The 12,394-nt window shown below is 35.3% G+C and overlaps 1 protein-coding gene across 1 annotated transcript in view; it reads left to right on the top strand.

Moving 5' to 3' along the window:
• LOC139687406 (thrombospondin type-1 domain-containing protein 7B-like) overlaps nt 1-12,167 on the top strand; it is a gene marked incomplete at its 5' end in the record, with an annotated part of 198,011 nt that extends 185,844 nt beyond the window's left edge. The window contains one exon of the mRNA XM_071584567.1: nt 9,582-12,167. Within this exon, the coding sequence (XP_071440668.1) occupies nt 9,582-9,687 (106 nt within the window). The remainder of the gene's footprint in view (nt 1-9,581) is intronic.
• Between the last annotated feature and the right edge of the window lie 227 nt (nt 12,168-12,394).

The following is a 12,394-nucleotide window of genomic DNA, read 5'->3' on the forward strand; positions in this document are numbered from 1 at the left end:
GACTATGCAAAATAATTATCCTATTTTCAATTTTGATCACGTATTTTTCTACTAGTCTTAATTGCACTATTTGCATGCATATTATTTTCCCAAATTTTGGTGTTTTAATCTTTAATACGAGTATACGAGTTGATGCATGTTAGTTAATTATATATGATTGAATTTATTTTAGCATACTAATTACAGTGCCACTGTCAAAATCTGTTTGAACTAAACACAAAAACTAATAAGTATAATTTATGTATAGGTAAATAAAAAATAATGCAATTTGCAACAATTTCAGAGAATCAATTTGTTTAGCTTACTAAGAAACACTGGAGGTGAAATTGTTATGTAGACGCATGTAATCATAATAGCTGAATAAATGAAAAAGAAACACTTTGTTCCAATCCACCACTTTATTACAGGTACGACTAGTCTCGACGCTACGGCGTCATCCTCAGGTACGCCGTAGCGTCGAAACTAGTCGTACCTGTAATAAAGTGGTGGATTGGAATAAAGTGTTTCTTTTTCATTTATTAAAATGAACTTCCACAAAGTTGAGGCTGAAACTATTGAAATAATAGCTGAATATATTTGTATGCAAAATTATTATTAGCCTCTCATCATTCTATATTAAAAACATAGAATCAACATGCATCGATAAGGTTAATGAGTTAATTTATGTATTGATGTGCAAAATGCTCGAGGATGGCATTAGTGCCCTTTTAGTGAGCATTTTTTTTACCTCAAAATCAAGATTTTTGGAGAAAAGCAGTGTTTTTTCCAATATCTTATTACAAGTTCAACATTTTAAAACGCTTCTGATATATACTGTAGATATTTGTCGCTTAGGTCCGCCACCACACCTGTTTCTCATTATTCATACTTACATGCGTACGTACATATACTAGATATGGTGTCGGAATTATTTTAAAAAACGCTAATGCCTGCCTAAACTATAAATAATACTTGAGTATAGAAATATCCTACATAAAGGATATGGTTTTTCAATCATAATCATGAAATGGCAGTGAAAGAAAAAATTAAATGATCAACGAAGTACTTCACAATTTCTCAGGCTAAATTAAATGATATAATTTTTATGAAGTGAATCGAAGATGGGTTTACCTCGTCGATAGTGAATCAGCCCAAATGAAATACGAGTTTATCTTTTTTGTGCATGGCAAATGTTACCGTGAATCGTTTGGGTTTTTAAATCGAGTTCCTAGAACATCCTAAACATCCTGCTGATTGTGAGTGGTGTTAACTAAGTAACTACACGCATTAATGAGGTATTATGAGAATCTCGTACTCTAGAACTAAAATAAATGAGATCCACCTGAGATAAATATTTATAGCATTCTTTATTACTTGGTATCGTACTATATAATTCAACTCGCCTGCAAACCCAGAGGACACGGGTTCGATTACCACCGAGGTGGGTTTTCCTCCGCCTAAGACTTGGGTGTTTGTAATTGTAAAATGTAATGCACAGTGGTTAGTTCGAAGAAAGTCGCGATATCGCTCCAAAAGAAATATGTCAAATAATTTAACTCGTTTCTTTCTGGGCGCCCTCAACAAGCACCAGTCCCGCCACCGGCCTGCAATTCACCCGGAGAGCCCGATAGTCAAATTAATTGACTGAAGCATCATTTCCCCTTTTTTGATCCCTTGGAAAGTCTCCTGCTGTATGTAAAACTCTTTCCATTTGTAACAATACCAGCTCTTTTAGTAAAATCACTACCCTCACAGTAGTGTCCTAGTCATTCTCTAGGATTTTTCCAAAGATACTTTCGAAATGGTATAATTCATTAGTCTAAGCGACTAATTGGTTCTTGTTTGTATGATATGAATCATTATAATTTGATAATTACACACATGAATAAAATTGTGCTATTGAAGCTGATATTAAGAAGCATGGATGAATTAGCTTTTCGTTAATTATCTAGTTGTCATCATATTGGAATAATTTTTCAACATTAATTTATTACAAAATGAACTTCGGCTGCAATTAGGGCTTTGTAATCGAAGGAAATAACAAATTTAATGAGATATATAATGGTTTGGAAAATGGATATTGGGGTTCATTAGCAGTCCTTTATAAACAACCTCGGACTGCAATAAAATAAAGCGTACATCTGTATAGTGGTGTTTTTCAATCTCGGCGTGAGTAATAATCCGGCTAATTGGGTTAATCAAGGAAAAACAATTTTTCGTTGAATCATAATGGTGTTGTGGAAATGTCTTTTGATGACTGTCGGGATGCTGATGGAAATTTGAGCGCAAATGGATGAAATGAGAACGTAATGTTGTCGACTACATTTGTTATGGTTTCGGATGCGTGTTTCAGATTAATGTGCTTTCGCGGACGGCGAGCCCATATTTTTCGAAGAACAGCAAAGACCATAATTACGTAATTAATATTCCGCAATGAAACATTATCTCTTTTCACGGAAGGAGGTGAACTTTGTGTTTACATTCACATCATTCACAATTCCCCTCATTATGGAAAAAAATAAAAGACCTTTTTGAAGTATTTATTTACGCTTGCGGTAGTGTGAACTCACGCTCTTTATCCAAAGGCTCGCCTTTCAAGTTTATCGGTGCCGCATCGTCGCATGACATTTTAGCGGCCAGAAAATTTAATGAAAAATTATATTTTTTAGGCAAGCTGCAATGACTATAGAGAGATATTCCTGTGGACAGAAATGCCAATTTCTTCGCTTATCGTGGCATCCTCGTGGCCATTTTAGACTCAATTAAATCAGTAATATCGATGATGAAAGGTAGAATTATGTATATTTCGCTAATCCTGAGTAAAATCGATCTTGATCATTTAAATATTCGTCCTATGTCACGATGTAGTTCAAAAGCAATCCCGACCCCGAGTTAGAAATGGTGAAAAGACACGTTTTCATTGGTAACACTGAATACTGCCTTTAGTTTGGATTGGTACCTCTGAAATTCTCAGACCCACGCTCCTTCAGGAAGCAGCATGTTGACGACTTCTGTTAATGGATTTGTTTAATGCCCCACTTTGTTTTGATCGTTGGCTTGAAACTTGTTCCGTACTTCTGCTTGACTAAATAAACCCTGGTATGAAATCATTTTATCTTCTTTGAAACTAATTTTAAGACGGACATGAATGACGAGTTCATTTATTTGACTGAAATCATTGCGCGGTGACCGCTAAATCCTTCCAAATATCAAATTTGGAATAATAACGTAAATCTCGATTAGCACGAAATTTTTTGTATATAGTGGTGCCCACCACTTCACTCTCAAGTAAACTATTGTTAAAAAGTAGCTTTCACAAGTAGACCATAGTCCATACTGTTCCTGATACCAATAGGATGGGCCTATTTTTGTCTTGTTCATGAGAATTTTTTTGTGAATGTAATTTTTTTCTATTCATTATTTCCTTTCTCCTTTGTGGCGCCTTGTTTTCTGTCCATTATCATCTATTCCTCTTCTCTTTTGTCTATTACACGCTCCAGTTTCTCTTGGTGGCTCTGCTTGTTTTTCTTTAATTTTTACCTTCGTGGCAATTGGGATGAACATAGCCCCTTTAAATCCTTGGAAATGAACTGCCTTCCTCTCTGTTAGACCATTTCGTACATTTTTCCTTACATGGCCCCGATGATGTTTTCTCCTCTCCCATTCCCCCTTTTTATATTTTTGCCGCAGGCCTCTCTCTACTTTCATTATATTTCTAGTGCCGTTTCCGGTTCGTTGGCACGATCCTGCCCCGCAACTCCAGTTTTTCGCCTGCGGTCATTCGTCCTTTTGTAGCCCTCGTGTATGATATGCCTGCCTTTGCCTCTACATTTATCTTCCTGTGTCTTTATCTACGAGTTCCTGAACACACGTCAGAATTTCCTCACCGCAGGCAAAGACCGCCACATAAGTTTCATATTTCATCTCCGCTTACGGGAACAGTCTCTCTGACTCTATTTCTTCGATCCGTATTTTCAGCAACATGCCAATAACGTGAAGAATATGCTACCGTAAATTGTGTAACTAACTTGTTTCGTAGTGACAATGTCCCTATTTATTTAAATTGTCCCCATTACTCTAGGGGATCCTATTCCATGAGACTGAGTATTTTTCCGCGGGCCGTTCTCGATTGTTTCAAGTGAAACAGGCAGCTCAAAAAGGTGTTTGATATTTTTCTCGTACCTGAGATCTCTCAAAGCTTGTTCATTACTTCGCCATACTACCTCATATTAACTATTGCAGCAATCCCTCATTGATAGCTGAAGAAAATCCTGCCATCTACAGGATATCATATTTATATCTGGTGCGATATTTTTAATGGTACGTTAATGTCAGTGAATTTCGTTTTTGCTTTCCTAGCATTAACAAACTAAATTATACTATTTAAAAATGTCTTTCCCATCTTTTGAAACAATATAACAGCTACCTATTCAAGGGTTTTGTATCAGTATTAATATTTTGCATAAATTCTAACATTTTCTTGGTTCAGTGTTCTCACTTCACCCAATCTTGAAGATGACATACCTACAATGAAGCACCATATAAATAATGAAATTTCATGGCCCACTCCGCCACCCTTCTACAGTCTTCCTCTGGCTTTGCATGAATATCATCAACAGTAAAAGCTGGAAAGCATTGGAATAAAATACCTCCATTTTTTAAGGTAATCTACCGGTTAAGGTAGGTTTTTGGATGGACAAAATTACTAATTCAACAATTTGTGGCCCCTAGCAAAACACAACATCCTACTCTACATCAGGTCCCTCTTCATCTCTGAGTACTTTCTTCCTCCCTTCATCCCGTCAAACATCCCCATCCTGTTCCTTCCCTTTCCTCGTTTTCCTAACATTGTCCCCTCAATTACAGTCTTCAACATCCCGCTGCCGGTCAATACCCCCTTCATCCACTTCTCCTGCCTCCATAGGATTTCTCCCAACAAACCCCTCTCTTCGCCCACCTTACCAAGTACTTCCTCGTTTGTTTTCTTCTCTGTCCATTTTACCTTCTCCATTCTTCTCCACACCCACATTTCAAAAGCCTCCAGTCTACGTCTATCATCCTGCTTTAATGACCACGTTTCCGCACCGTACATAGCTACGCTCCATATCAAAGTTTTGACGAGTCTTTTCTAAACATCCTTACTCAACGTCCCCGTCATCAACTCCCTCCTCCTTGTGAAAGCCTCTTTGCCTAGCGCAATTCTTCGCCTTACGTCCCTACTACTTTGACCGTGTTGGTCCAAAACACTAACGAGATACGTAAACTGTTCTACCTGCTCTAGTTTTTGCCCTCCTATTTTAATGTTAAGCTTGGTCTTTTTCTTTCTAGAAAATCGCATAACCTTTGTTTTATTTATATTGATTCTTATCCCATACCTGTCGCACTGAATTTCCAATTCACTAAGCAATGCTTGCAGCCCCTTGGCTGACTGACAAGCTAAAGCTTGGTCATCAGCAAACCTAACTTATTTTACGAATTCCCCGCCCACTTTCATTCCTACCTCGAGTTCTTCCCATGCCTCTTTGATCATTTCCTATGCATACAGGTTGAACAGTAACGGTGATAATGGGCAACCCTGCCTTACACCTCTTCGTAACACTGCCCATCACGACTCCCCGTTCCCCACTAGTACCTGAGCAGTCTGAGACATGTACAGGTTGCGGATTAGCCTCCTGTCCCTCCAATCTATTCCTATTTTCTTCAACCTCTCATTGGTTTTTCCCAGTTCACTCTATCAAACGCTTTTTCGAAATCTACGAAACAGGCAAATAACTCCTGGTTGTGATCTATATTCCTCTCGATTAATAATCTCATTACTGCAACGGCATCACGCGTACCCCTCCCTTTCCTAAACCCCAACTGGTCATCCCCTAAGTAATCATTTACCCTACTCTCTATCCTTTTGCTTATGATCCTGAGAACAACTTTAGCTGCGTGGGATATCAAACTCATCGTCCTGTAGCCCTCACATGATGTAGCCTTTACCTTTTTCGGAATAGGAACTAAAACTGATCTCACAAAGTCTTCCGGCCAGATCCCCTTCCTCATAAATGCTACGGATCAGCCCATATAGCCTCTTCCTCCCACATTTTACTAAATATTTCAATAGTTCCGCGGGAATGTTATCCACCCCCACGGCCTTTTTTAGTTTCATCTCCCTTAATGCCCCTTCTATCTCATCGTCGAGTATGCCTGGACCTAAGCTATCTTCCTCTACGTCATGTTCCTTTTCAATGTCTAACTTTGTTGGTCTAAGCTCTTTACTATTCAGTTCTTCTATAAATTCCTTCCATCTCTCTTGGATCTTTCCTATGTCAACTATTACCTTTCCCGCCATATCTCTAACTGTTAGCATAGATATTCATTTCTTACTTCCCAATAAAGATTTAACTTTGCTGTGCAGCGCACCGATTTCGCCCTTCCTCTGCAGACTTTCCATATCCTCGCACTGCGTCTTCCACCATAATACTCGATTATACCTCCATGATACTCAATTATCCCACACCATCTTCCCCAAACTTGTCACAATTATAGCAAGAGCCCAACAAAAAGGAATTGGCTAATAGCATTAGGCATTATGTTTTTTCATTTCTTTTTAATTATTATTAAAAACTGTCCTTTTTAGTGTTTCTTGAAGCCACATGATTAGTTAAAAAATTTCCATTCCATTAGACAGTCATAAAAATAATATAAACTAGCAAAGCTACCAAACCTAGTCTTTAATTTCTGGGCAAAAGTGCTTGATCTAATAATCATCTAAGGTATTATTAATTGGAAATTTATAGAAACCAAAAATCAATCTATAAATCTATTATTACTGTGAGAAATATATCCTTCAGATTTGTAAGACTGCCATCAGTTATTTATGCATCAAAGCATCTTTGTTGCCATTCTTTCAAAACTTACATTTTTAACTTATACAGTATTCTCTGGCTGTGCAGGAAGTAGCATTCACTATTATGTGTCCAGTGAAAAAGAAGAAACAAATTTTGAAGAAGACAAATTAAGTGATTGACTATGGAATTAATCATTATCATTCATCTTGTATTCATGTTACTCTTCAGTACATCAGCAAGGTATGGCAGGAGTATTAAGTTACAAGTCATTAAGGGCAAGTCAACAGCAAAAATCTCTAATTTGATAATAAAATTTGGAAGAATATTATCATTTTTAGATTAGGAAGTCATTATGAGAGAGTACAAGTAGGTACATGAATAATTGAGAATCATTTTAATGCACTTTATTCGTTTTTTTTAGAAAAATTATTTTAACTACTTACAGCATTCTTAAATTTTTAGCTAAAGAAATGAGCATGCTTCACTAGCTTGTGTAACTAATCAGTAGTATTATTTCTCAATGCATTATTTGGCCATGTATGAACTAAATTAGGCATAAATGTTTGATTGAAGATTACCGCAGTGGTTTGAATTTTCACAACAAATATTTTTTGACTTTTCCCTACTCCTAATTCAGGTTGTTTAATAAACTCAGTGTTTTTCTTCACAATGAAATGGTTAGGATATGCCCAATGATCTGATGGCAGCGTTATATGAACATTGTACTTTAGGTTAAGAGGTTGAGGATAATGAGGTGGGATGAAGAGACAAAAAGCACAGCCATTTGTTGAATTGGGTATTCCCATCAGGAATCATGAATTGAATTTCTCAGCAAAGCTATTAGTCATTTAAAAAGCAAACCTCTATTTCATTTCTATTATTAATCATGAAATTATAATGCATTGGGGGGTTTCAACCATAGTGCTGTCATGATAACAAATTCATATTCAATCTTCCTCAAAATTATTTTTGACATGCATTGTAAATCCTATGAATGCTTATCCTGTTATCATGATGATATGATATGCAAATCATTAATGAATAGATTTATTTTATTGTTAGTGTAGAATGCACAATATTGTGTATCTAGTCAATTCAAATAAAAAAGAATTCTCAGTATTCATGAAGAGTTCATAAAAGTCAACCACATTTTGCATCACAGTGAATGTAATTTCAATTAAGGAGCGGTGTTAAATCATCATTGATAAAAGTCCACGGTGGAAACGCTAACTTTGAGATTAATGGTCATTTGTATTTGATTTTTATGTAAATTTGCTTGCTCCTCTTTCCTAAGGAGAAGTCTAAATTTTGAGCTACGGTTAATTTAAATTTTTTAAACTTTTCAACTAACAGGAAATTATTATTCTGTTTGGTATTTATTTCATATATTAAAGAGGCACAAACTACTTTATTGCTTAGCCTTCTCAATTAATCCACACCCTCTATTCCTGGATGCCTCTTTGTCTGTTCCCAATAACATAATCCTTTGTCTGGTCCGTGTAGTTTTCCTGATCCTCTTGATAGTAGGCAAAAATGCAGGGAATAGTAATGATTTTTCGCCTGGATCAGAATGTCTTACTTAGTCTCTATGATGTCTGAAGCCAGTGTTAAAAAAATGTGAAAAATAAACCAACCTCGTAAATGAATAAGCTAAACTGAAAAATTGGCCATTTGTATTAAAGTACAAATTTAAAGACTATTTAAAATATTACTGAAATATAAAATATCAAAATGTGACATTTTTGAGATCTCTTTGAAAAAAAATGAATTAGAAAATTATGTAATAGGGTACAATTTTCAGTGACTGTACAAATCTGGGCTAATAATAACAAATTTGGCACAGCACCTTTTGAAAACATTGAATCAATTAAAAGTAACACAAACTAATTAGCAGAAACCATTCCAGTTCCCCCTACAAGTTTTTAAAATGCTTTTACAGTAAAGTTGTAAATGACCGGAGGTAATTGAGGGAAGAATATTTTCCAATTCTGAAAAAGGAATTTGACTTGGATTTAGCAAATGATTGCGGCCGTTCAAAATTTTTATAATTAAACTTGGCCATTTCCAGCCCAAATGATTAAAAATATGTAGTTAAAAAAATTTTAAGTCCCCTATAGTCCCTTCTTCCACCTAAACCTTACATTAGAGACATTACATTGAAGACAATCACATACAACCAAGCCCTAGGTGGAGGAAAATCCACCTAGGCGGGAATCGAACCCGCGACCTATGGGTTGGTAGGAGAGGATGTTACCCCGCCGCCACCAGGGCCGAAATTTCCAATTAAACATCAGTAGGAATTTGTTCTGCTGAATTTTCAAAAAATGCCACCTAATAATCAATAATTTGCTATTGGGAACTAATGATGTCAAGATGTGAAATTTCATTTTCTCTGGGAGTTCCTCATGTCTGGGAGCCTTATTAAAACCACACATCTCACTCTTAAGCTGCTTGAAACTTGTATTTTAGGCGAATGGAAATATCTTATCTACTGAGAAGTAGACTCTGTTTTATAATTGGTAAATATTTAAAAAAAATTTATTTAATTTGCAAGACCATACAGTTCGAAACTAGTTTTTTTCATGAATGATAGTTTTTAAAACATTCTTGTATGCACTGTTCTTGGATCAAAAGTCCATTTTAATACCAGTTTAGTGAAATATGTAGTAGAAAATAAAAAAAATACCAAATTTTTGTGAGTATAAATAGTTTCAATTAATTTGTCATTAAATATTTGTGATACAAATTAGCATATTTTTATTTTAGCCATGGTTCCAGTAATCGTGGTGGAGGAATACAGCAAAGAATCCAAGGAATCGGAGGCGTGACACCAGGCTCCAGCAGTGGAACTGGTAGGGAAGGAAAGCCCTGACAAGGAAGGATATTGCTGTGGAGTTTAAGGTCTGGAATTCGCTGGTTGAAAAAGGAATCCCAGTGAGATATTGTGCTGAAGGTGATAATATGTAACAACAAGACTTCAGAATGACTTTGTGTGGGAAGAGTATGATGATATTGACTTTTGGCCCAAGTCTTGGGCTGGTCTTGATTCCTAAGCATGGCTCAGTCAATGGGGATTGGCCAGAGAAAAATGCTAATTTCCCTTTGAAGACCATCATGTAAATAGAGTCTGTGAGGATTCGAAATATGAGGGTTGGCATATAGCGATGTGAAAAAAGTAAGAGATGGCATATGAGGCACAAAGCAAAGAAAAAAACTATTCAATCAGCCAATTACATCTAGTGTTTTATATTAGTATTATTTGATCATTAAAATATTTTAATATGAATAATTATGTTAGATGTCAGGGATATAAAATAATTTTTTACCAAAGTTAATGCAACCAAAGCTTATTCAAGCAGATTTCTTTGTAACAATAGCATTGACTCTTGTTGGAAGTATGCAGGAAGCAAAATTTGCATTGAACATCATTTGGTTTGCTAATGCAGAAAGACTGTTTAATATGAACTGAGTGAAGTACATGTTGTAGAAGGAGTCATTTGAAAGTTTAAAAGTGAAATGCAGATAGTGCTGGACCATGATGATGGAGGTAAGAGGCATTCAGAGATTGGTGAACGTGGTGCCATTTTTCCCTAACTGAAGACATACTGTGTTTCAGCTTAAACGTCTTGATGATTCCAAGAATGTGCTCAGTGAGCTTTTTTGCTTGTCTCAGATAGCTAAAAACTCTATGAAGACACGTGGTTAGAATCGGAGTGAGAGAGAATTATTGCTCTTACAAGGAATCCATTTTTTTTGGAAAAGTCAGTTATACTTGTGTGTAGTCAAATTTTTGTGTCTATTTGTGTCGGTTGTGATTGAGTGTGTGAACGTCCATTGTAACCCCATGTGCATGTAAGCATCATATGCAGCTGGTATTCCCTTATTCCTAAACAACATACCCACCCGTCAGTAACTAAATAATCAGACTGGTATTTTCACAATCAGTGTTACACATCCAGATAAATTAAGTAAGTTATTTAATGTGAGCTAATTACATTGCTGTTGTACTGTATAAATTTGTTTGTTTGCTTGTGAAAAAAGTTGGCATAAGTACAATTGCTCATTTTAATTTCTTCTGACCTGAGTTTTTTAATCTCAGATACAATGCCTATATTCAAAGATCTGCCCTTTTTTTGGTAGTATGTAAGTATTCTAGGAAATTAAAATTTCCATCATAATGGAAAATAACTTCCCAACAGCCCAAATTTTTAGAGCTTATTATTTTTAAAAATCTTTCAAAATTACTGAAATTCTATCTTTGAGCAGTAATAGCTATCAAACCAACCAGGGAAAACAGGTAAAAGAACTATTTACTGAAAGCTGATGGTCTTTCAGTGATGTCAGTAATTTTATAAGGATGCTGTTATTATAAAGAATGGAATAGTTTAAAGAAAACATCTTTTGCAAAGTGTTTCTTCTTAAAAGTGCTCTTGTGAATGGTCAGCACTAATTCATGGTGCTATGATAATGAATTATAATCAATTAATGGTAGAATAAAAATCTGGGTAAAAATAATTTCCCAATGATTATCATATGTTGCCATTTTTACGGTAGAATTGTATATGCTAAATAAAAAAAAGCTTCACAGAAAACACTGAACAAATTTTGGTATGTTCAGAGTGTAAACTTTATGACAGATTTGAAATTTATTCCTGAAATATGTGAAATGAAGTTGCTTATATAATACCTTGGAATATCTTGTATTTACCATCAACCTACTTTCATTTAATGCAAGTAGTATATTTATCAACAGGTATCTTCTTCAAATACCACAGGATGTTTCCAATATAGCCTCATGGTATTTTCAAATGTAAATAATATTTGGGAAAATAATATTTACAGTAATTGTACAACAATTTTTTGTAAGGCATGATATTTTTTTTGTGTTTACCCTCCATTATTTCATTGATTACAGCTCAATCGAGGAGTCATGTAGGAAAAACATATCCTGCAATAGTGATGCTGTAAAATGACTAATTTATGAAACATGGGTGTCAAATGTCCACTTTTTATCGGTGACAGAATGAGTATTTTCTTATATGCATATATGTCATTAGCTATTTGTGTTCATATGAGTGACTAACATAGGTGTACTTTTCCCATTATACATATAATTGTCATCTCAAATATATTTGTTTCTGAAGTACATGATGGAACATCCATCTTGTGTTATACTAGGAAATGCAATGGATGCTTACAAATATATGGATGTGAAAATTGAAAAATAATGTAATTCTGTGCAGAAAACTATGCATGTATTCAATGTATATGCTGGGTTATCATGCCTCTTGCTGTAAAATCATTGGATTTTATTCTTGATTTATGCTTATATTAAATTTCAAGAAAAACTACGACCAGGAGTTTCCATGATTTCTATGATTACATGAAATAGTGAAAGATAGGATTACTGCCAAAGCCCCCTGAAACAATGAAGAAAAGGAACTAGAAATTTTCCAAAGAAACTGTGGGAGATGCCACAACAGTAACTTATAATGGAGTCATCTGCTTATATGCATTTAAATGCAACAATTTCAGAGTGAATTTCAATTTCAAGGTGAATTCCAGAATTTGCCTTGACC

The sequence above is a fragment of the Hetaerina americana genome, unplaced genomic scaffold (assembly GCF_022747635.1).
Source record: "Hetaerina americana unplaced genomic scaffold, ioHetAmer1.1.p SCAF_1, whole genome shotgun sequence".
Lineage (NCBI taxonomy): Eukaryota > Metazoa > Arthropoda > Insecta > Odonata > Calopterygidae > Hetaerina > Hetaerina americana.